This window comes from Lissotriton helveticus, chromosome 6 (genome assembly GCF_964261635.1).
Source record: "Lissotriton helveticus chromosome 6, aLisHel1.1, whole genome shotgun sequence".
In the NCBI taxonomy this organism is placed as follows: Eukaryota; Metazoa; Chordata; class Amphibia; order Caudata; family Salamandridae; genus Lissotriton; species Lissotriton helveticus.
In genome coordinates, this window is record NC_136067.1 from 1,286,789,626 (window position 1) to 1,286,814,228 (window position 24,603).

Sequence of the window (24,603 nt, forward strand, 5' to 3'; positions counted from 1 at the left end):
ACGTCAGCACGCGGAGGCGGCGTCTAAGTACTCCGACGACGTCCTCACGGCGCCCACGACAGACACGGAGCCGCAGACGACGCCTACCAACGCGCAAAGGTACTGCTACGCAAAAATTTCCGGATCCAGTCTGACGCCTGGGGATATTCTAAGGTAAGGAATCTATCACTAACTAATGTCTCTTACAGATATATCGTTACACAAGTAGTAACTTCTGCATCAGCACAGGAGAAGAGAACATGGAGTTAGAGAAGGATGCGGGTGGAAGAGAGCAGCAGAACAGCACAGGAGAAGAAAACGGGGGTTAAAGAAGGAGGTGGGGTGGAAGAGAGCAGCAGACCTGCACATGAGAAGAGAACAGTGAGTTAAGTAAGAAAGCGGGTGGAAGAGAATAACATATTAGCACAGGAGAAGAGAACAGTGAGTTAGAGATGGGGCGGGGGGAAAGAGAACTGCAGTTTAGCACAGGAGAAGAGAAAAGGGAATTAGAGAAGGAGGCGGGTGAAAGAACAGATCAGCACAGAAGACGAGAAAAGGGAGTTAGAGAAGAAGGCGGGTGAAAGAGAACAGCAGATCAGCACAGGAGAAGAGAACAGAGAGTTAGAGAAGTAGGCCGATGGAAGATAGCTTAAAGGTTATCACAGGAGAAGAGAACAGAGTTAAAGAAGGATTCAGATGGAAGAGAGCAGCAGAACAGCACAGGAGAAGAGAACAGGGAGTTAAAGAAGGAGGTGGGGTGGAAGCGAGCATCCGATCAGCACAGGAGAAGAGAACAGGTAGTTGAAGAAGGAGGCGGGTGGAAGAGAACAGCAGATCGGCACAGTAGAAGAGAAGAGAACATGGAGTTAGAAAAGGAGGTGATGTGGAAGAGAGCAGCAGAACAGCATAGCAAAAGAGAACAGGGAGTTAGAGAATTAGGCGGTGTAATAAAGCAGTAGATTAGTATGGGAGAATAGAAGAGAACAGGGAATTAGAGAAGGAGGTGGGCGGAAGAGAGCATCAGATCAGCACAGCAAAAGAGAACAGGGAGTTAGAGAAGGCGGTGGGTGGAACAGAGCATCAGATCAGCACAGCAGAAGAGAACAGGGAGTTACAGAAGGAGGCGGGGTGGAATAGAATAGCAGATCAGCACAGCATAAGAGAACAGGGTGTTACAGAAGGAGGCGGGGTGGAATAGAATAGCAGATCAGCACAGTATAAGAGAACAGGGAGTTACAGAAGGAGGTGGGTGGAAGAGAGCAGAAGATCAGCACAGGAGAATAGAACAGGGAGTTTGAGGGTGGAGTTTGAGGGTGGAGTTTGAGGGTGGAGTTTGAGGGTGGAGTTGGAGGGTGTAGAAGTAATTGGATTGTGGTTTTGGAGTGTGGAGTCGGAGGGTGTAGAAGTAATTGGATTGTGGTTTTGGAGTCGGAGGGTGTAGAAGTAATTGGATTGTGGTTTTGGAGTCGGAGGGTGTAGAAGTAATTGGATTGTGGTTTTGGAGTGTGGAGTCGGAGGGTGTAGAAGTAATTGGATTGTGGTTTTGGAGTGTGGAGTCGGAGGGTGTAGAAGTAATTGGATTGTGGTTTTGGAGTGTGGAGTCGGAGGGTGTAGAAGTACTTGGATTGTGGTTTTGGAGTGTGGAGTCGGAGGGTGTAGAAGTAATTGGATTGTGGTTTTGGAGTGTGGAGTCGGAGGGTGTAGAAGTAATTGGATTGTGGTTTTGGAGTGTGGAGTCGGAGGGTGTAGAAGTAATTGGATTGTGGTTTTGGAGTGTGGAGTCGGCGGGTGTAGAAGTAATTGGATTGTGGTTTTGGAGTGTGGAGTCGGAGGGTGTAGAAGTAATTGGATTGTGGTTTTGGAGTGTGGAGTCGGAGGGTGTAGAAGTAATTGGATTGTGGAGTCAGAGGGTGGAGTGGGTGTAGAAGTAATTGGATTGTGGAGTCAGAGGGTGGAGTGGGTGTAGAAGTAATTGGATTGTGGAGTCAGAGGGTGGAGTGGGTGTAGAAGTAATTGGATTGTGGAGTCAGAGGGTGGAGTGGGTGTAGAAGTAATTGGATTGTGGAGTCAGAGGGTGGAGTGGGTGTAGAAGTAATTGGATTGTGGAGTCAGAGGGTGGAGTCAGAGGGTGGAGTGGGTGTAGAAGTAATTGGATTGTGGAGTCAGAGGGTGGAGTCAGAGGGTGGAGTCAGAGGGTGGAGTCAGAGGGTGGAGTCAGAGGGTGGAGTCAGAGGGTGGAGTCAGAGGGTGGAGTCAGAGGGTGGAGTCAGAGGGTGGAGTCAGAGGGTGGAGTCAGAGGGTGGAGTCAGAGGGTGGAGTCAGAGGGTGGAGTCGGAGGGTGGAGTCGGAGGGTGGAGTCGGAGGGTGGAGTTGTAGGGTGGTGTTGGAGTTGGAGGGTGGTTTTAGAGTTGGAGGGTGGAGTTGGATCGAGCGGTGGGCGGATCGAGTGGTGGCGCTAGAGTGTGTGCGCTAGAGTGGTGGTGGATAGGGTGGTGGATAGGGTGGTGGCGGATAGAGTGCGAAGATTTATGGCCAGATGAGGGCGATAAGCTATGCATGGGGTGGGGATGTTGTGAGCGCTGAAAGGGAGGGCCCTCAGAACAGAAACTCTGGATGCGAGGCTCTGTATGTTTTAAGTAAATATGCTTGTCCTGTGCTGGCTGGTGCTCAGGGAAACAAAAGAGAGAAAGAGGTTAAGAGTGGGTGCATGAGGCAAATGGAGATAACCCCTCCTAAACAAAGCTGATGCATTCGGAGCGACGATGTGGCATAACATGCAAAGCTGGGGACTTTGGAACAGGGGAACGTTGTTCGAGTATCCACCTTAGCTCTCTGTGCCTTCCAAAAATCAAATGAAGACCATGTCGAGTATTAAGAGTTTAGTAAAGCAAAAGCCTGCTTTTATTTTTGCCTTTGTATGTTTCAAAGGGGACAGCAGGCAGACGATGCAGTGGTGCGAGAAAACTTGTGACAAACTTAAAGAACAATCTACATCGTAATGTTATCCGAGCAAGCAGCGCTTGGTTTGTTAACATAAATAAATACATCACTAAAAGCGTGCAGCGTGCTGCGATGTCGTGGATCAAATAGAAAAACAATCCACATGCACCGTGATGTAATCCAAGCAGCGCTTGGCTTGCTAACATAAATAAATACATTACTCAAAGAGCATATCGTGCTGCGATGTTGTGGGTCAAATAGGGGAAGCTCATTCCGACTTATAAAGCAGACCATGCAAGAACCCAAGTAAACAACGGGTGGGGGGAGCAGGGGAGCGAGCGAGTGGGAGGGAACGCGCATGGTGATGTGGAAGAGAGCAGCAGAACAGCATAGCAAAAGAGAACAGGGAGTTAGAGAATTAGGCGGTGTAATAGAGCAGTAGATTAGTATGGGAGAATAGAAGAGAACAGGGAATTAGAGAAGGAGATGGGCGGAAGAGAGCATCAGATCAGCACAGCAAAAGAGAACAGGGAGTTAGAGAAGGCGGTGGGTGGAAGAGAGCATCAGATCAGCACAGCAGAAGAGAACAGGGAGTTACAGAAGGAGGCGGGGTGGAATAGAATAGCAGATCAGCACAGCATAAGAGAACAGGGAGTTACAGAAGGAGGTGGGTGGAAGAGAGCAGAAGATCAGCACAGGAGAATAGAACAGGGAGTTTGAGGGTGGAGTTTGAGGGTGGAGGGTGGGGAATTAGTGAAGGAGGTGGGTGGAAGGTGGTGTGCGAGGCTATCCTAGTGGTAGCATGGACAAAGCAGTCTTAGGCTAAACTCAAGAGGGCATGTGAAGCCAGCTGTTTTACCATATGCAATCCCTTTAATACCAAATGAAAGGACACCACACAGGATATATATAAAATATATATGTATTTATTACTAAATTAATCCTCTGAACTCTTTATGAGGTCAGAGGCACAAGCACATAACAAGATACTCAATAAACATACAATAAGTTGCACAAAATACAGTAATGCCCTAGGGGCACTTCGAACCATATACTAAAATAGTGGTATAAGAACCACGTCACGAACAAAGGAAAGGCCTAGGGCCTGGAGAATCGCTGGGGCTATGCTGTACTACCAAAGGATAGGGAACAGGAGGCCCGCGGGATGCGCGTGCAGTGTCTTTACACGCACGCGAGTTACCATAGAGTTAGAATGGGAACGAAAAAAATGGAAACTAGTTCTTTTAGGTCACTTCCGACTGGACTAGGATAGTCAATACCCACAGGAGCACCGAAGTACTCGCGTTACCTCACCCACAGGAAGCGGGTGCATAGGTGTCAAAGTGTATCGGGTTTCGTCGCCGATTCCTATGGAGCCTTGGAGAAAGATGCTGCAGGCGACCAGGAGAGAAGTGTCCGGTTGGATCCAAGGGCGGATCGAGGATGAAGAGTACCTGAAAGCAGAGGGGACAGAGTCTGGGTCACTAGCCAGTGACCAGGAAGGAACCAGGAGGGAACCAGGCAATGTCGCAAAGCAATCAGGTGAAGCTGGTCTCTGCAGCCACGTGGACCAGGAGGTGTCGAAGACTACTAGGCGCTGGATACGGACTGACCCACGAATGCTCTCGCTGTCGGCGGTGTCGGCTTCCGGATTGGAGTCAACAAACCTTGGCAACGGCAACCCACGCAGGAATCGCAGATGGCTTCTTGATCACACCAGCAATGTCTGATGGGCTTCTCCTTTTCAGGGAAGCAAGGGCCAGTCTGGAGCAACCAGACCAGCGGTGTAGATTCAAGATTTCGTCGTCACAGAGGCCACTAGCCAACGGGCAAGTGACCGGACAGACACGTCGAGCAGGAAAATGCAGAAGGGCCCCACGCAGAACTCGTGGAGTGTGGAGGGCTGATCTTCGGTGCAGTTGGTGCTCGGGGATGGGCTTCTCAATCCCCAATGCACAACTTCGAGGGTGCCTCTGAAGTTGCACGGAAAGCAATTCACTGGGTTTCCAAGATGGCCGGTCCCACGTCTCTCGTCGCCTCCACGGGTCTCAGCTCTGCTGTGACTGTGGATCGGGCTGTTGGAAGTCTGGAAGTCCGGGTCTTGTCAGGCTCTGTGCTCGGGCTCCGGCGGGAGCGGCGACAAAGCAAACCGTTGATCGCTTGATGGTGCCTGCTTGTGCAGGGTGGTCCCTCCTTGACCACAAGGGAGATTCTTCAGTCTTCTATGTCGAGTAGAATGTAGAAGGTCCAGAGTTTCGTTTCAAGTTTCAGTCAGGATACAATCTAAAGTCTTGGGACTCAGCTCCTACCTATATACCAAATTTGGGGGCTGGATTACCTGCTAGGTCCCTCCTATGGGTGGGACCCAGGAAGGGGGTGGTTACACCCCTTTCCCTTTGTCCAGTTTCGCGCCAGAGCTGGGGCTGGAGTGCCCCAGCACCGGTTTGAACTGGACTATGCATGGGACACCTTGTGTGCCCCAGGCAGTGTCTCATTTCATTCAGCCCTCCCTGCCCCAATACACTATGGCCTGTCTGGGGTGGTGCTAGCACCTACCAAGACAGGAAACCTATTGTCCAAGCCTCCCTCGCTGGAAGGGCTCCCAGCAGCAGGAGGTCAGACTTGTGTCTGTGGCAGCAGCATTCATTTTGTGATGCTGAGGCTCTGATTAACTTTAACCGGGATTAGTAGGAACAACATGTCTTCTCCCTCTAGAAGGGTGGAATGCTACCCCCGTCGCCAGAACTGGCGAGAGGGTAGTATTCCAAAGCGCATGACACCTTACACGACATGTTTTGATAAAGCCAAACCAAAGTTAACATTTAACCGCGAGGTTCATAATGCACTTAAAGAGTATATGGTATGGCAATATCATAGAACAGCAATAAGGGCATGGTTCCGAAAGCTGCAGACAGGCTCAGCTCATGCTAGAGCACCATCTCACATAAAACCAAGCACTCTGCCTTCAGGATTGTTAAGGCTTGCCATAGGAGTGACTTATAGGTGCATATGTGTCTATATATAAGGTTAGATATAGGAGTACTATATCTAAGCAAGTGGTGATTACACGACCTTGCCCCAGCTGAGTGATCAGCCAGTAATGTCAGTTTGGATGGCCAGCCAGGGGTGGCAAAAGATATGCTGCAGCCCCTGGTAGGCCTTGGGTGCACCTATGCCCTGGGTACCTATGGTACACTGTACAGGGACTCACAAGAGTGACCCAATTTCCAATTGGTGATGTACCTAAAGTACATGGTGTGAATTTAGAGAGAGAACAGCAGGGCTGTGGGTCTGATTAGCAGGCCCACAGCCACCTCTAAGTCGAAAACCAGTGAAGCAAAAAGCAAAAAAGTGGGGTGACCATAGGAAAGCAGACCCTACTCTCCTACAGACCCAAGTAAACAAGTCGGGTGGGGGGGGGCGGGGGAGCAGGGGAGCGAGCGAGTGGGAGGGAGGGAACGCGCATGGTGGTGTGCGAGGCTTCCTTTCAAGTCGGATGGGGGCGGGGGAGCAGGGGAGCAAGCGAGTGGGAGGGAACGAGCATATGGGGTGTGAGTGAGAAGTGAGGCCAAGCGCGCGCTGGCGAAGCGTCGCGCTTGAATACCTCGCATGCATTGGGGAGAATCCGCGCTTGGTCAAGAGTTTGTTTTTCCTACTATATACTCGGCTATTAATCTCTGCAGGATATAATAGCAGAGACCTAAAAACTCATTTTATAAGAGCGCTCCTTATACATAACTGACCCCCACCCCTGGGATACCTAGGGGGTCCCTAATATGCAAAAACATGGTAGGTTGTTCATTTTTAGGGGCCCTACCCCCAAAGTCGAGTTTGGGCACAATTTAAGGTTTAAAATCTGGCCTGGCAACCAGTGGTGCTTTTAAACTGACCTCAGGCTTCAGCACTGCGCACATGCTGGTGCAGAGAATCTGCTGGCCTCTAAACTGCCATGCCCCAGGATACTGGAGAGTTCTAGGTAGTTTCAATCCCATGCCCTATTACATACTAGGTGCTTATGGGGTAGGTCATGCCAATTACAGGGGTACCCCACCATACCCTAGTGTATGTTGGGTGTCTTAACTGTATTCTAATGTGTTCCTTTTAGCTTGGCACTGGCCCTCGGCCTGGTTAAACAGAGCCCAGGGTCAGAGTCAGTTAACACCAGTTCCAGTCAGCAAAAAGTTGGGGGGTGCCCAGGGCACAGGATGACTTTGCAACATTCACTTACTACTTGACCGTGCATGGATTACTGTTCATGTCTTTACCATTAACCCCTTCGGTGCTGATGACGGCTCCCGGTCGTCATCAGTTACGGTGGGCGTGTGCTGATGACGGCCGGGAGCCGTCATGACCACGCCCGCGATCGGAATGTGCCGCACAGGCACAGAATTCCAGCCGCAGCCAGGGGGTTAATGATTTAACATCACCTTATTGCCAAGTATGACCGCTTCAGGAGTGTCTTTTCTACTCTACTTCGTTATCAAATAGTTAATTATTTCACAGAGTGGGTACAGGCTCTGACTCAGTAATCAGCTTTTGGCTACATGTATTGTCACTGCATGCTCCAACTTCGTTCCTCACTTTGTTGTATGCAATATCTATACAGATGCTTATGTAAAGTGCTTTGATGCTCATTGCCTTGTATGTGGTATAGAAAACATAACAGTAATAATCAATAAAGTCATTATTCCTCAACCTCTCAAAATTAAAAGATGAAACTTACCCCACTGCTCCACTTATCACTGCCATTTTCCTCCACAAAAGTGATTTTCGTTTCCTTTGAGCGCAAAGGAGGAGTAACAGATCTTCCTGGTGATACACAAGGAGATTCCATGGGTGTGGTGCGAAGACTTGAACGCAAGATGGACTGCGGGGTAAAACCAAGGAAAGCAGGGGTGCCTCCACATGTAGACAACGCCTTCGCTCTCTATGTGAATGAAAACAAAGACTTATCACTTGGCCTGTGACTATGGTTTTTGAGGAAATAAAATTATGGAAACACGTGGATTTATTTTGCGTTTAAAATATAGTTGCCAATACTTTACTTCACATAACTAACTTTCTACAACCAAGTCAATTCATTATGTCAAAATATTACATATTAAAACTAATCAAACCATGAAAGTAATGCTTGATCTTGAATAGTACACTATATTATTTAAATTATTCTAATGAACACCACAGTATTACAGAAGTTTGTAATACCAAAATAAATAATGCAAACTCACAACATATATGAGCAAGTTCTGAACATTTTATCTATTTAGTTTTGCTTACTGTGCATCTCACACACAGCATTTTTGAGAAGATGAAGATACTCAGTAAGCGTAATCATAAAGTATTTATTTTTAAATGGTGGTTAGGTTAGGAGGGTCGCTGGTGCGTAGTGGATATATGGCATTCAAGATATATAGGGAAACCTGGTTACATTCTTTGTGGTCCTAACCTAAATTGAAGAAACCTAGAACACACACAAAACCCATCATTTTTCTTACCCATTCAGTTTGTCCTTAAACATACTTCCATCAATAAAGCAGACAGACACATTTTAAAATAAGCTTAACAGTGATTAACTAGAGTTTTTAGGTCTCGGCTAGCCGCGCGAAGCGCGTCTCCGCCGAGCCCCTTTTGTCGGCATGTGCGCTTCCCAGGAGACAGTCCTGGCCGCGCGCATCGCCTTGGAGGCGATTTGAAAGTGTCACGCGCACGCGAACGAGCGCTGCGGCCAGGCGCTGTCTCCTGGGAAGCGCAAAACACCATACACGCATGCGCATACACACACCGACACACACACACAGACACAAGCGCCCACGCACGAACATACATACATACATAGGACCCCACACATACACACAGGCGCGCGCACACACGAGTGCACCCCGCCACCGCACGCATACACACAGGCGCGCGCACACCCGAGTGCGCACCCCCCCCCCCCCCCGTCGCCCAACTCCACGGCTCTCACTACATTAACGGACCAACCTTTCTCTAAATCCCTCCTGTTTGCTCACTCAGTCCATGCAGCTGCCGACGTACGAATACTTTTAGAACCAACCCTGGAGCGCGATTGCAATTGGCGGGTGGTGTACAGATACGCCCATTTAGTGTTGCTATGCCCCCAATTGGCTAATTTTACTGTCGCTCACACGTTGATCCTGTTGGGCTAGAGGGCGGGCACTTCCGCTCTGGCGTTGCGGAGCACCCGCGCCTTGAGCGACGATATCTCAGGGGGAGTCTGGGAGTGGAGCTATTGGGGCGGAGAATGCTCGGTACGGGGCGACCGGGGCGGGGAGAAACGGGCCTCGGCTCTTCAAGATGAAGGAGTAGATTATTACACACAGGCCGAGAAAGGCAACTGTGGAGAGTGAACACACCACTTAACAGGAAAGGCAGTCAAGATTCATACGAAGGGAACGCAGGATTCAGTGGCGAGGAGACCGCGGCGAATATGTTGCATTATATGCTGCTGAATATGTTGCCATTGTTTGAAGCACTGCTTTTGGGTGGCATGCATGCTGCATTCAAGTTCGCCTCTCACTTTGTCCTGTGCTCTAAATCTGTGTTTCTTTGACTTTGTGTTTCTTTGCAAGTCATTGCATGCTTTGAAGTGAAAACTCTTCTGAGATGACCTATATCACTTGGAGTTTACACATGCCACGTAAACCTTTGAAGTGTGATTATTAAATGTAACATCTTGCCCCTGAATTACTGGCCTGATGCTAAAGATTCTTAAAGTTTGTGGAGCCTGTGCAGCTGACGCAAAGTCTCAATTTGCAATGCACCCAAGTGACTTGAGATTTGCAATTGCCATTACAAATTGCACTGCACACATTGCAGTCCCTTACAAGCCTCTAGGGAAAAAGGACGGTCAAGGGACGTTCTTTGCAATTTGCGACTTTCATAGTGAGGAGGGGGCCCATTTGTCCTGTTAGCGCTGCTTAACACAGCGCCAAGAAATCCTACAAGTGGGGAAGAAGATGTGGCCTAATGGCCAGGGCTGCCCACTTCAGAGCTGGGGAAACAGGTTTGAGTTTTGGCGACGGCTCAACATCCTGTGATTCATCTAAAGCGCAGCATGCCACCACTGCTACAAAAATAAATACACATTTTTTTGGCCTACAATTTATAGACTTTTGTTGCAATTGGTGTTGCAATATTAAGCAATGCCAATAGCTCAAACTTAATTAACCCGAGACCTATTGCATTGTAAATGCTTGTTTAGTTAATGTAGCACGCTACAGTGCACCTCCCAAAATGAAACATGCCCTTTCAATTTTTCACAGTCTAAAAATTTGAGTATTGTAGTTTGTAGACAGTAGCAATGTTATTTTAGTCCAAATACAACACACCAAAGGAAATAAAAAAAAAATCTGAGGAGGGTGGGGATGAGATTCTGAGGCAGAGTTAAACAAAGAGACCGGCTATTTTGCCCAAACTGTATTAACATAGCTGCCAAGTTTTCAGCTTACTCGTGTGACACTCCGGCATTAACTGCATTTGTGTGACACTTCAAAGCCTTATGTGAGTCAATACGAGTGACCGTTTATCGTAGGCAGAATAAAGCATTTTGGTCTCTGTAACTTAATAAATCACAGAAATGCCCTTGTAAGCAATGTAAAGGTCCACAAAAGCCCACAAACTAGCTTCAACACCCAGTAGTGCTAGTTTAATGAGAGGTCAAGCTTTGGTTTGTTCCATGACCCAGCACGTTTTGAAATAATGTGTGCAATGTGGGGACGAAATAAAAGTGAGCAATGCTACTGTACAGCAGGCAAGTACAAGGCAATATCATAGTTTTTTTTCAGAACAGCTCCAAGTATGCACTAATCTTGCCCAGAGGTGTTGTCTTTAGCAGTGCATAGGTGTTATGCTGAACCTTGCGTAATGTAAACAAGCTTAAGTACAATTTTAGATGACCGAGACAAATGCTCCATTGACTGATGTTCATCTGGTCCTGTATGGCAAAAGTTTAATGAAGTGCAGTTAAAAAGCTTAAAGAGAATGATGAGGTCTAAGATAAACAAACAAGATCATACAAAAACATACAACTATCCTCAGGCGTCAGACTGGATCTGGAAATATTTTCATGAGCAGTACCCCTGAGCACCGGTAGGTGGCGGCGTTCAGCTCAGCATGGCATTGTTGGCTGCACTGGAAGTGATGTATCCGGTGCCTACATAGCTGCCACCTTAGTGTGTTGATGTCAGTTACTTTTTGCATCTTTCAATGCCAGAAGTGCACAGTACAGTGAACACTGGTGTGGAAAACTAGGGCCCTGAAAAGGAAAACAATCTAAAAAGTCATTCGCAGGGCGGGTAGGATGGGCGAGTTGATAAAGAATCTGCGGCTAGATAGAGTCTTTACCAGGTAAAGTGTTACTGAAGGTAAGTAACTTATTTATCTGCTAGAGACTTCCAGCACAGATTACTTCCCTTAGACAAGATACCCAAAAGCAATACCTCCCAGGAGGTGAGTCTGAGGACCAATTTCAGATGAAGTCCTGCAGGATCGCATGGACAAAAAGCCCATCTTAACAGACCAGACAGTAATGCTTAGTAAACGTGTGTAATGAGAGAGACGTTGCTGCCTGGAAGATATCCAGGACCGGAATTTTGCGTGCCAACGCAGTACTCCCAGCCTTAGCTCTGGTGGGATGAGCATGAAAACCCTCAAGTGGATACAATTTGGCCAATGCGTAGCAGATTTTGAAGCAGTGCATGATCCATTTGGAGATAGCTCACTTCCGCACTGCATGTCCATCCATTGCTCCAACAAACCCCACATCAGACAGATAGCCCTTGAGAGTGCCCAAAGCAGAGCACTGCTGAGCAAGAGTAAGTTTAAAAAGAATAACTTAGGAAAGGGGGACAGAAAGGGGTTTTCCTGAACACCATGCCACAAATTTTAACAACGGTAGACATGCATCGCTTTGGTGGACAGACATCTGGCTGCCAAGATAACATCGCTGACTTCAGGAAAAAGATAGACAGATGCCAACTACCGCCGCTAAATCTCCACACAAGAATCCGCAGAGTTGACAGGTTCGGGTGGAGGACCCACCCCTGCTGCTCCGAAAGAAGATCATTCCGGAGGGGTAGCTTGATCGGAGGACCAATGCCCATGCTCAACAGCTCGGGATACTAGACTCTGTGCCCAGTCTGGATTCACAAGGATGGCTTGGGCCTGGTCGTTCCTGATCTTCTTGAAAACTCTGGGCAGAGGTGGTCTGGGCAGAAAGGCATACAGGAGGCCTGAGATCCACTTGAGATAAAAAGTGTATCCGAGGGAGAGCCACCGTAGAAATTCCAGAGCGCAGAACTGCTGACATTGCGTGTTCCCGGCGGTTGCGAATAGATCTAATCAAGGCTCTCCCCTTAGATGAAAGAGGCCTTGCACCACATACTGATGGAGATGTCATTTGCGATTCTCAAGGCATCATCAGCTGAGTTTGTTCGCTCTGGAATTCAGAGAGCCCGCCAGGCGTTGAACCACCAGAAATATGCCCTGGCAGTCCAGCCATGTCGAGAGATGCAGAGCCTCTTGACAAAGGGTCCACTAGACCATCCCGCCAAGTTGTTGCAGTACCACATAGAGGTCGTGTTGTCTATGAACACTTGCACTAGCCTTCACTTGATTGAGGGTAGAAGGCTTTCGATGCCAATCGGACTGTTCAGAGCTCCAACAGGTTGATTTAAAGTCTGGATTCTGACGGCGACCAGAGTCCTCTTATCGTACCCCATCCCAGGAGTGATGCATCTGTCATGACTGCCAGATCTAGTTGGGGAAGAGGGGTCTGCCGTTGACTCATTTGTGGTTCATTAGCCACCACTGAAGATCTTTTCCAGTTCCCTTCCAGGTCTGGACCATGTCAAAGAGATTACCCTGATGTTGCGTCCACTGGAACTTCAGGTCCCTCTCCGGAGCCCGCATATGCCACTGGGCATGTGTCACCAGCAGGACAGAAGAGATCTTGAGTCACAGCAGCCTCAGTCAGTCTCACCGAAATCCAGGATAGAGGCTGAAACATCAGTATCATAGCCTGAATATCCTGGACTTGCCGTTATGGCGGATAAGTCCACAACTGCAGTGTGTCCATAGGAGCTCAGATGAAAGGGACCCTCTGACAGGGAGTCAGGTGGGACTTCCGCACGTTGATAATGAACCCAAGGGAATGCAGGAGATTCGCTGTAGTCTGGAGGTGGGAGACAGACTGGGGTGAGCCCGCTTTTAACAGCCGGTTATCGTGATAAGGGAAGACTGGCACCCTGATCTTCGCAGATAAAATGTAACCACAGCCATCACCTTGGTGAACAACTGAAAGCAGCTGGTAAGGCCAAAGGGAAGCATGGTGAATTGAAAGTGCTTGCAGCCAAACGTTAACCGTGGGCAACATCTGTGGCCTGGCAGGCCGGGAATGAGGAGTTATGAGTCCAGCAAGTCCAACGCTACCATCCAGTCTCCTGGGTCCAGGGTAGACAGTAACCAAGCCAGGGTGAGCATTTTAAGCTTCTTCTTGAGGAAGTAATTGAGAGGGCTTAGATCTAGGAGAGGATGAAGACCTCAGTCTTTTTTCAGCACCAAGAAGTAGCCGGAATAGCAACCAAGACCCACTTCTGGCATCGGAAGCCTCTCTATGGCTCCCTTGGCCAAGAGAGCTGTGACTTCCTGGCAGAGAAGAGACATATGATGGCGAATCTTGCCACCAACTGACTGCCCACAATAGCATGAAGGCAGATTAAGAGTGTGTGGAGCCTACTGGGGGTATACTGGCCCGACCGCTGGCTTCCGATCCACACGGGGTCTATGGCTACCGTGCTCCTGGGCCATGCACAGGCTGGGAGGTATGCGCTGTACGGTGGCCGGGAGGGTAAAGGAGCAGTTGGAAGCCCCTTCCGTAGCCATGAGAGGACGCGAAAGGGGGATTGTGGGTGACAGGGGATCATGGAGAGACCCAATTATATGGCTGTCGTCCTACCATCCTTAAAGCGTTCTAGCGCAGACTCCGACTTGTCTTTGTAGAGATAGGAGCCATTAAAGGGCATGTCCATGAGAGATGATTGGACCTCCCCAGAAAAGCCAGCCGTACTCAAACCAGGTGTGGCACCTTAAGGCCACCTTCGATGGAAAGCGTCCTGCCTAGTGAGTCGGTGGTGTCCTCTGCATATCGTATTGTGAACTTCGCTGCATCTCCCTCATTAGCAACAGCACAAGGAAGTACAACGCAGGGCTCCTCCGGGACCACTAGCAGCACCTGTGCAACCCTATCCCACAGGGCGTGGGAATAACGGCCCAAAAGGGACGTAGTGTTCACAGACCGCAGTGCCCAGCTGGCAGAAGAAAACCTATTCTTCTCAAAAGTGTCCAGCCTCTTGGATTTCCTATCTGGGGATGCAATAGGGAATGCACCAGGATTTACATGGGATGTAAAGGCTAGGACCACCAAGCTCTCTAAGGTAGAGTGTTGGGTGAGGAAGTATGGGTCCCCTGGTGTAGGGCGGTCAATCGTCCTATTCACAGAAGCCGCTATGCTGGGCTCGGACCAGGTCCTAAGATGGACGTCCGTAAGTGCTTCAGTTGAAGAGGAAAAGTGGTTCTAAGAGGGACACTCCTGGTTGCAGCACCTCTGTCATCACTGCCACTGAGGGAAGACTAATTGGTTGTGACCTACCATGAACGTCAGGCAAAGCATGTGGACAGACAGGATGGGAGTGTGGAAATATGCGGCCTGTAAATCCAATGCTGCAGGAAAGTGGGTTTCTGTTGCAGTCCCTCCGCCCCCCCCCCCCCCACACACACACACACACACTTTTGTCCTGGCTTGTGAAGCAACTTTGACTATAGAGTACTTGGTCCCTGCTAAACAGGTTCCCAGTACAAATGTTCTTTCCCATTACAGTACCATTGTCCCCATAATTGGCACACCTCTGTCTCACATTTAAGTCCCTTGTAAAAGGTACCAATGGTACCATGGGCCATGTGACCAGCAATGCAAGAGGCATAGGTAAGTCACCTCTACAGCAGGCCTACGAGCCCTAAGTCAGGGTGCACTAACTCATGTGAGGGCATAATTTCATGAGAAGATGCACAAGTTACTTACTTGTGTAACAATATATCTGTAAGAGACATTAGTTAGTGATAGATTCCTTACCTTAGAACATCCCCAGGCGTCAGACTGGATCCAGAAAGTTTTTCTGCTTAGCAGTACCTCTGCGCGCCAGTAGGTGGCGTCCTGCGGCTCCGCGTCTGTCACTGGCATCGTAGGCGCAGAGATGACGTCACGGAGAGTACTTAGACGCCACACATGCGCTCTGACGTCAGTTCTGTACAACTATTCCGCGCCGAAACGCAGAGCCATGCAAGAAACTGACAATTGGTGCATAAAACTAGGGCCCTAAAAGGGGATGACCTTAACCCTGGTAATCAGTTCGCAGAACGGGGAGGATGGGCGGGGAGGTAAGGAATCTATCACTAACTAATGTCTCTTACAGATATACCGTTACACAAGTAACTTGTGCATCTGAAAGAGACAAGTTAGTGATAGATTCCTTACCTTAAAATAGATACCCCAGCAATACCAACCCCGGTGGTGGGTCTGCGAACAAGATTACGTCAGAAAGTCATGGAGCACAGAACGGCCAAAGAAGCAGTCTCTCCGGACCTGTCAAGGAAGTAGTGCTTGGTAAATGTGTGCAGCGAGGCCCACGAAGCTGCCTGACAACTGGTCCCAAGGCATTAGTGGCAGCAGTCGCTCTGGTCGAATGGGCACGCAGACCCACAGGAGGCTCCTTCTTGGCCAAGGAGTAAAATGCTTTGATGGACTATCTCCTGGTGGGTCGTTCTGTGCGTTTGTGCACGGCCCGACCTTTTTTGGCACCCACGTAGCCAGCAAAGAGCTGATCATCCACCCGCAACTGCTGTGCTCGCTGCAGATAGAAAGCGAGCGCACGTTTTGGGTCCAGACGGTGGAGCCTCTCCTATTCCCTTGAAGGATGCGGAGGCGGAAAGAAGGTGGTATCTTGTCCGGATGAACAGAAAGGAAAGGAGGTTTAGAAGAAAGAGCCTGGAGCTCACTCACTCTTCTGGCAGAGGTGATCGCTACCAGGAAAGCCGTCTTGAGAATAAGAAGACATAAGGGGCAGTTATGAAGGGGCTCAAAGGGAGCGCACATCAGAAAAGTCAAGACAAGATTCAAGTCCCACTGAGGCATTATGAAGAGTACGGGTGGTGACGTATGCGTAATGCTTTTAAGAAAACGGTTAACAACCGGGGCCTTAAAAAGAGAAGGCTGATCTGGAAGCTGTAGAAAGGCGGGATGGCCGAAAGATAACCTTTGTTAGTGCCCAGAGCAGAGCCCTGCTGGGCTAAAGCGAGAAGGTACAGAAGAAACTCAGAAAGAGGGGCAGAAAGGGGATCCACAGTCTTAGCTGGGCACCATGCCACAAATTAGTTCCACCTACAGGCGTACGACGTTTTAGTGGAGGGAAGCCTGGCTCCAGGAATGACATCACAGACTTCGGGAGGAAGATTGAAAGGGGTCAACTGTCGCCGCCCAATCTCCAAGCATGGAGGTGGAGGCTGGACAGGTTCGGGTGGAGGACCGTCCCCTGCTGCTGCGACAGAAGATCCTCCCGAAGGGGGATCGATGCTCCTACTGAGTAGCTCGGGATACCAGACTCTTCGAGTCCAGTCCGGAGCCACAAGAATCACTTGGGCCCGGTCGCGCCTGATCTTCTTCAGCACTCTAGGCAGGAGAGGTATAGGCGTTAAGGCGTACAACAGACCGCAGCTCCACTAGCGACGAAAAGCGTCGCCGAGCAAGTGCCGCCTTGGAAATTCCAACGCGGAGAACTGATGACATTGCGCGCTCTCTTCAGTGGTGAATAGATCTAACCAAGGCTGAAAGAGACCTTGCACCATGTCCGAGTGCAGACGCCACTCGTGATCCATCAAGCACCAGCGGCTGAGTTCGTCCACCCTGGTGTTTAGAGAACCTGCCAGGTGTTGAACCACCAAGGACCAAGGTAATGTTGTGATGTTCCAGCCATGTGCAGAGCCGCAGAGCCACCTGACATAGGGCCCAGGACCCCACCCCGCCCTGTTTGTTGCAATACCACATGGCGGTGATATTGTCCGTGAACACCTGCACTACACTTCCCCGGACAGAGGGAAGGAATGCCTTCAGTGCAAGCCGGATCGCCCGCAGCGCCAGAAGGTTGATATGGAGCCGGGACTCCACCGGAGGCCAGAGGCCTCTGATCTACGCCTCTCCCATGCGGCCGCCCCACCTCAGGAGGGACGCATCAGTCACCACTGTGTGCTCCGGTTGGGGAAGGGAGAGTGATCTGCCACTGACCCAATCGCGATTCGTGAGCCACCACTGCAACTGTTGCGCAGCGCACTCCGAGATCTGGACGTGATCGGCCAGATTGCCCTGATGTTGTGCACACTGGAACGTCAGGTCCCATTGCAGAGCCCGCATATGCCACCTTGCAAATGTTACAAGCAGGATGCAGGAGGCCATCAGTCCCTGAAGCCGGAGGGTCATCCTGACTGAAACCCGGGATAGAGGCTGAAAGAGTGGAATCAGAGCCTGAATATCCAGGATTCGCTGCTCGGGAGGATAAACCCGAAACAGCGTCGAATCCAGAACTGCTCCGATAAAAGGGAGCTTCTGAGAGGGGCTCAGGTGCAACTTCGGCACGTTGATGGAGAACCCCAGCAAATGCAGGAGGTCGGCCGTAGTCTGGAGGTGGGTGACGACTGCCTGGGGCGAGCACTCCTTCAACAGCCAGTCGTCGAGGTAGGGGAAGAGTGACACCCCCGACCTGCGCAGATGAGCTGCGACCACCGCCATCACCTTCGTGAACACCCGAGGGGTACTGGTAAGGCCAAAGGGGAGCACAGTAAACTGAAAATGCTCCTGGACTACCGTGAACCGCAGGTAGCACCAGTGGAAGGGCAGGACGGGGATGTGAAAATAAGCGTCCTGCAAGTCCAACCCTACCATCCAGTCTCCAGGGCAGTCAGGACCTGAGCCAGAGTCAGCATCTTGAACTTCTGCTTCCGGAGGAAGCGATTTACGTCCCGGAGGTCCAAGATGGGGCGCAGACCCCGCCCTTGTACTTCTTGGGGACCAGGAAGTAGTGGGAAATACAACCACTCCCTACTTCCTGACCGGGAATGCGCTTGATGGCCTCTTTGGCCAAGAGGGCCGTGACTTCCTGATGAAGAAGAGACAAATGATCCTATGACATGCTGTGGTACCGAGGTGGCATGGCCAGAGGGGAGGACAGAAAGGGGAGCGAGTAACCATGGCAAATTATCTGCAGCACCCACTTGTCCGAGGTAATTTTGCACCAGTGGTGGAGTTGGTGTCGTACCCTGCCACCCACCGGCGTGGGGTGCTCCCTGAAGCTCGGATTAGGAAGGCTTAGAGGCGGAAGCAGCGGGGGTGGAGGTGGACTGACCCACTCACTGGTTACCAGACACGCCCCTGCGGAAGCCACGTCCGCAGCCACGCTGGGGCTGGTTCTGCACAGGCTTAGTGGAGGAACGTGCTTGGGTGGTCTTACCCTGGCCACGAAAGGAACGAAACCCAGACGTGGCAGGGCTCTTCCTGGAAAGACCCAAAGACTTGGCTGTGGCCAGGGCATTGTCAGCTTATCACCAAAGAGGCGGGAGCTATCAAACGGCATGTCCATGAGCGAGCTCTGGACATCGGGTGAAAACCCAGTAGAGCGCAACCAGGCATGGCGCTACAACGCAACAGTCGTGGAAATCGCCCTGCCCAGCGAATCAGCGATCTCCAGACCACACCTGATGGCAAGCTTCCCTGCATCCTTGACCTCCGTAACCGCTCGGGAAAGGACAGCCTGGACCTCTTCAGAACACTGAGGCAAGACCTCGGCTACCGAATCCCACATCGCGTTGGAGTAACAGCCCAATAAGCAGGCGGTGTTAACCGACCGCAACCCCAAGCTGACTGAGGAAAACAACCTCTTACAATATTGGTCCAGCCGCTTATCTTTATCTGGCAGAGCCATGGGAAAGGTACTCTGCGACGTCGAGGCCTGAATGACCAGAGGCAGGCCGCAGCGGCAGGACCAGAGCCGGAGAGGGGGTCAGCGGCAGAGGAAGCAGCACCGGGAGTGGCGCCGGTAACGGCACCAGCCAGGGTCGCGCTGGCGCCGCATCCCAATGCGGATCCCAGGCTGAAACAAAATGGTCCAGGAACCGGGGAAGGGGCGGCATAAACGGCACCCTGTGCGGCGCCTGTGGTGAAGCCGGGGCGGCGCAGGAGCCGGAGCCAGGGGCGCTGCACCTTGTGGCGCCATGGTCGGAGCCAAGGGCGCTGGATCCAGGGGTTCCGGGCTGGCGCCAGGGGTGGTGTCGCCGGGCCAACAGGATCTGGACACGGGACAGCAGGGCCCGCAGGTGCGCCGGCGGGAGCCCCAGGCCTAAAAAGGTAGTCCATGGCAGCAAGAAATTCTTCATCTGCTCGGGAGTCTCCAACGGACCCGGGTATGGCGGGTAGGCCGTGGGACTCCCAGGCTCTAGAGGAGCCGCAGGGGCGGAGCCCCTATCCCACTCGCCTGCCTCCGAGGAGCGACGGGGGGATGTAGGAGAGCGAGCATGCTTCTTCGACTTCTTATGGTGTCGCTTACCGGAGTCTGAAGGTGCAGCTTAGAGCCAGAAGAGCGATGGTTCAAGTCCCGGAGCGGTCCTGCAAAGGGCTCTAGACCCCGAGCGGCGGAGAGATGAGTGCCGGACCTCCAGCAACTTCCGGCGCCGCTCACACAAGGCCTTCGGGCCATGGCTCGACAGACCTGAGAGTCATAGTCGGTCTCCAGGCAGTAGAGGCAGACATCATGGGGGTCCGCCACCGACATATTACGGCGGCACGACTCACAATACTTTAAGCCGGGCATCCCTACATGCACCAGGAGACATTTTGCAGAGACAAAAAAGTCTCAAAAAGTGGGCAAAAAATGATCAAGGTACATGCTCAATCCGGATCTTTGCTTTCGGCACGGAAGAATAAAGAACTGACGTCAGCGCGCATGGATGGTGCCTAAGTACTCTCTGTGACGTCATTTTGGCGCCTACGAAGCCAGGGACGGACGTGGAGCCGCTGGACGCCACCTACTGGTAAAGTGTTGTGCCATGAAAATATTAAAAAAGCTTGTTTTGCCCTGTATCTCCAATTTTAATCAAACAGGGTACGAGGCTAATAAAATTCTGGGTGTGTGTTTTGAGATTGAGGTATCTCACACACTTATTTATTATTCTAAAAAGGACCTTTTTAGAATAATAAATAACAGTGTGTGAGATACCTCAATTGTCTTCACTATCACCAATCACTACTGCTGTAACCAAGGGTTTTCCTCCTGGTGGAGGGTGCATAAACCACTAACCCCATGATTATGCACACACAAGTCTAAAAGTGGAGAATCAAGATATACCGCTCTCGCTTAACATCAGACACGTGCATGAGGGTTTTCTATATTGGAACAGAAGTACGCTTCCTGCAAACCCAGGTTAAAGCAGGACAAGTGATCCCTTCTCATTCTGATTATAAAATCTTTCAGATAAGCCCCTATAGTGTCCAAGTCCATTCTTAAATATTATAAATGCACAGTGAAGCCATACTAAATACATGGGCTGGGAGCTTGTCACTATGAGTTCCACAGCTCCATGAGGGCTTCACTGAATTTCTTGATGTTTGGTAGCAAACAGCTCAGTTTAATAAGCCCACACTGATGCCAGTGTCGGATTTATTTAAGAAATTCCTCCTGAAACTACCAAATCGATAGTGTACACCTAACTGGCCCTCACCAGCCTGCTACCTCTAGCCTGTTTCTGACCCCTGAGGTGGGAAGACTGTTGCTCTTGTGGGTCAAACAAAGCCTGCTCTGGCTGGAGGGGCTTCAAACCTACCCCCAAGCAGGAACAGCATATAAAGGCAGTGAGCCTCAAAGGCTTCCTGTAGGAATAGGATCTGCTTTTGTGGTTATCCCCACATTTTGCTTTTTTTTTTTTTTTGCAGAGTTTTATATAGCGCGAACTTGACCCGAACTGAATCAGGTATCAGAGCGCTTTACATAGCACCAGTTACGTTACATGAGGACACACATTCATTTTTGTTAGGCACGGGGAGATTACGTGATTTGCCCAGAATAACAGAATGTTTGGCGTTGTTACCAATACTCGAACCCAGATCCCCAGGTCCGAGGTCGAGCGCCTTAGCCGTTGACCTAGTCTGACTGGGACCTGCTAATGAGGACCACAGTCACTGTGCTTTCTCCCCTAAATTGTCCATGGTAAGTGCTTTTGTACCTCCACAATTGGCTACTGGTGCACCTTTCTAAGTCCCTAGTATATGGTACTGAGGTACCTAGGCATAGGTACATCAGGGGTCACCCATGGGCTGCAGCATGTATTGTGCTACCCATGGGAGTCCACGTAAACTGTGATTACAAGCCTACCATTGCAGCCTGTGTAAGTTGGCACTAGCACATCTCACAACAGATATATGTTCTGTTATATGTGAGGTCACTAAACGTAATACCTTTAAGTCACCCCTATGGCAGGCTATTCAGTCCTGAGGGAAGGGTGCTTGGATGCAAGTTTGAGGGTTTCCCTGCATGAGCAGGATATCCCTACAAACCCCGGTGGAGTCGATTCTCCAGGCTTTGCAAGTGGGGTCAGCCATTTTGATACACATAGTGGACAGTCTTTACAAAAAGTCTAACTAAATAGTGGCGGCTCTGAAACCAGTATCAAATAGATTGGAATCATACCCCAACACCGATTCCATTGCTGGAAGTAAGATCCTATGTACTGGGGGGTTACAATGGGTACCTCCCCCTCCCGTATTCCGGGTAACAGCCTTTCAGGGTCAGTCAGCAAGTTAGTGCTGCTGCCGCCCACAGACACGATTCTGCCCTCCTACTCCTGAGCCAAGATCGAGCAGGGGAAGGTACAATAGGTTTCCTGTCACAGGGAGGTGTGGCCACCTACCAGACAGGACTTAGGGTATTGGGCTGGGGGCGTTTGCCAGCGCCACCAGATTGCTTTAAAGGGTACATTTGGTGCCCTCCTTATATACTCCATACACCAAAGAAATCTCCCTTGGAGTTTTTTTCCTTTCTTTCTTTTTTTAACGAAATTTTATATAGTGCGAACTTGACCCGGTATCGGGTATAAGAGCGCTTTACATAGCACCATTTGCGTTACATGAGGACATATTCATTTTTGTTAGGCACGGGGAGATTAAAAGATTTGCCCAGAATCACAGGATGTTCAGCGTCATTGCCGAGACTCAGACCCAGTTCCCCAGATTCTGCAGGTTCCCAACTTCAAGAATTCACCCCTGGATTCCACCGGACTCCAGCACAGTCCCCGCCAGCGGCATCTCCTTTGAAGTCATAGGACTCACTCCCGTGCATATGCAAGCACTGCAACAAACTTGACCGATCTGCTGCTCCTGTCGTCGTACGGTCTTTACGAGGCTCAGCACACAGGTGGTGGTTCTGCAACTCCATTGAGGCCTGACCTGACCTATCTGCAATTTTTAGGCCAGTGCCCCTCGATGGAACCAAACCCTTGTGCACAGAGTTGACTTGCCGTTGACAAGGCCTGTTGAATCTGTACTCCAGAGATCTTCGGGCTACAAGAAGCTCCACCCTTCAGCATCTATTCCCTCCAAGATCAGCGTCCTCACCGTATCATCTGCATCGTGGGCCTTCATCTTTGGTGAGCTGCTCAAGGTCCTCTTGAGACTCCTGTGCTTTCAGACTGTGGGTCCTCCTTGGGTCTTCTACTGATTCAGTGGGCTATCCTGCTTGCTCAGGCCTGCTCTGACTCGCCTGCTGTTGGTGAGCCTCTTGGACCTTGCTGGCCCCAATATTGCTGCTTCTTTGTTCTTAATGCCAGTTGAGGTTACCAAGGCTTGTTGGTACTCCAGGCAGACACCGACCACCTAGTCACAGACATCTGATGAGGGACAGCTCGTGCATGGCTCCTGGGCCTCGTCCATGGTTCCTGGCCTTCCTCAGTGTCGCCTGGTCCTCACAGCTGCAGGGACAAGCCCACAGTCGACTCTTCTGAACCTCCCAACATCAGCAGGCATTGTTTCTTCGTGCCTCCTGGTCACTTCCTAGTGGCATAGACATTGTCCCCTCTGCTTGCAGATTCTTTAGTTCAGAATTGACCCTTGGATTCTATGTCAGGACCGGAGGCTTCAGATTATGCTTTTTCCCTTCTTCGCTGTTTATTAACAAACCAATCAGCAGCCAAAAAAGCATCAATATAAGCCTTATACCTCAGAATAAAGGATATAAAGGCTATCACAACTTAGAAAAAATTACGAATAAACTACAAGTCCCATGGTCATCCGCAGAACAGCCTGCAATATTGTCCTTCGTTAGTGTCCATGACATCTAGGTAGGACGTCCCTCCTATGACCACTTCCTCTTTCTTCGCTGCTTCGCAGCCAGTTAAGTGTTTTTTGTTGCTCTCCACACTGGGTTTTTACTTTGTGGGGTGTTTTAAATGATTTGAGTATTTGATTGCTTGTACGCTTGTTAAGGGGTTCTTGTTTTACCTTTCAGAGCCCCTTTAGGTCGCGGGAGCATTCGCTGCTCTTCACGCGACTTTCCCCGTCTTTCGCGGCCGCCTCCGGCTGCTAGGGGGAGCCTGTGCGTCTCGTTCGCCTCAGCGCGGCTTTCTCGTCAGGGAGACCGCGCTGAGGTGAACGTTTCGTCAGAGCCACCCGCTGCCTCACCGTGACGCTCAGCTCGTCTGAGTCTGTACTACCCCAGGTTTCAGCCTTACATACGCCCCGCTGAGGGTCTGTACAGCGGCTTTGCCGCGTTGCCGCCTACGGGCGTTTCTTTGATTTGGGCACCTTGTTTTTCCTGCATTATAATTTAAGCAGCGCGCAGGGAGGCAGCAAGACCCGGTCCTATTGAGGGTCAGCGCGCTGTGGGTTGGGTGCCCCCCTTTAAAATCCCGGTACCACTGGGCCCAAAAACTACGGCAGAGTACCTCTGTCCCACATATTTTAAACAGGCTCCTACCTGTTGTCCTGCTCCTGTGCCTTTCCCCCTCTCACCTTATCTTTAAGGGGTGCTTGGGTTGCGCTTTACAGGGAGATGGACCAAGACGAATATTACGAGGAGGAGGAATCTCATCAGTATTTAAATGATGAGGAGCTTTATACAGCGGTGGATAACTCCATTTACCGCTGCGTGCAGGAGATTGTAGGTCCTATGGAGGATCGGCTCTCTGCACGCATTATTCAGGAGTGCGAGAGGGTCACTCAGGCACAGTTGGGGGCCTCTAGCTCTACGCCCCTGGGGGAGGGTTCCCCCCCAGCCCCTAAGAAAAAGTGTAAGGAAGGGGTTGCTGGTGCGTCGCAGGGTGTAGACAGGGACGCCTTCGAGCGCCTGCGTGACGCATTTTTAGCTAAGGCGACCGCGACTACCCCTGCACCTCCATCAGCCCCGGGCCCTTCGGGGTCCTTAGGGACAGCGCCCTCGTCCCCTGGAGGGTCTTCCCCCGCCAGACTCTGACGATGAGGATGGGTCAGTGCGTTCCTGGCGGCCCTCGGGCTCGACCACTGAACTACCCCAGGATAGTTCGGGCATGCTGGACCCGGATTAAATAATGTATCCGCGGTCG

General features: G+C 50.6%; 1 protein-coding gene across 2 annotated transcripts in view; it reads right to left on the bottom strand.

Annotated features, from left to right (window-relative positions):
• AHCTF1 (AT-hook containing transcription factor 1) overlaps positions 1-24,603 on the bottom strand; it is a 1,132,528-nt gene that overhangs the window by 464,501 nt on the left and 643,424 nt on the right. For both annotated transcript variants that reach the window (XM_078649035.1, XM_078649034.1), the window contains exon 28: positions 7,643-7,846. In XM_078649035.1, coding sequence (XP_078505161.1) covers positions 7,643-7,846 — 204 coding nt within the window. The remainder of the gene's footprint in view (positions 1-7,642; positions 7,847-24,603) is intronic.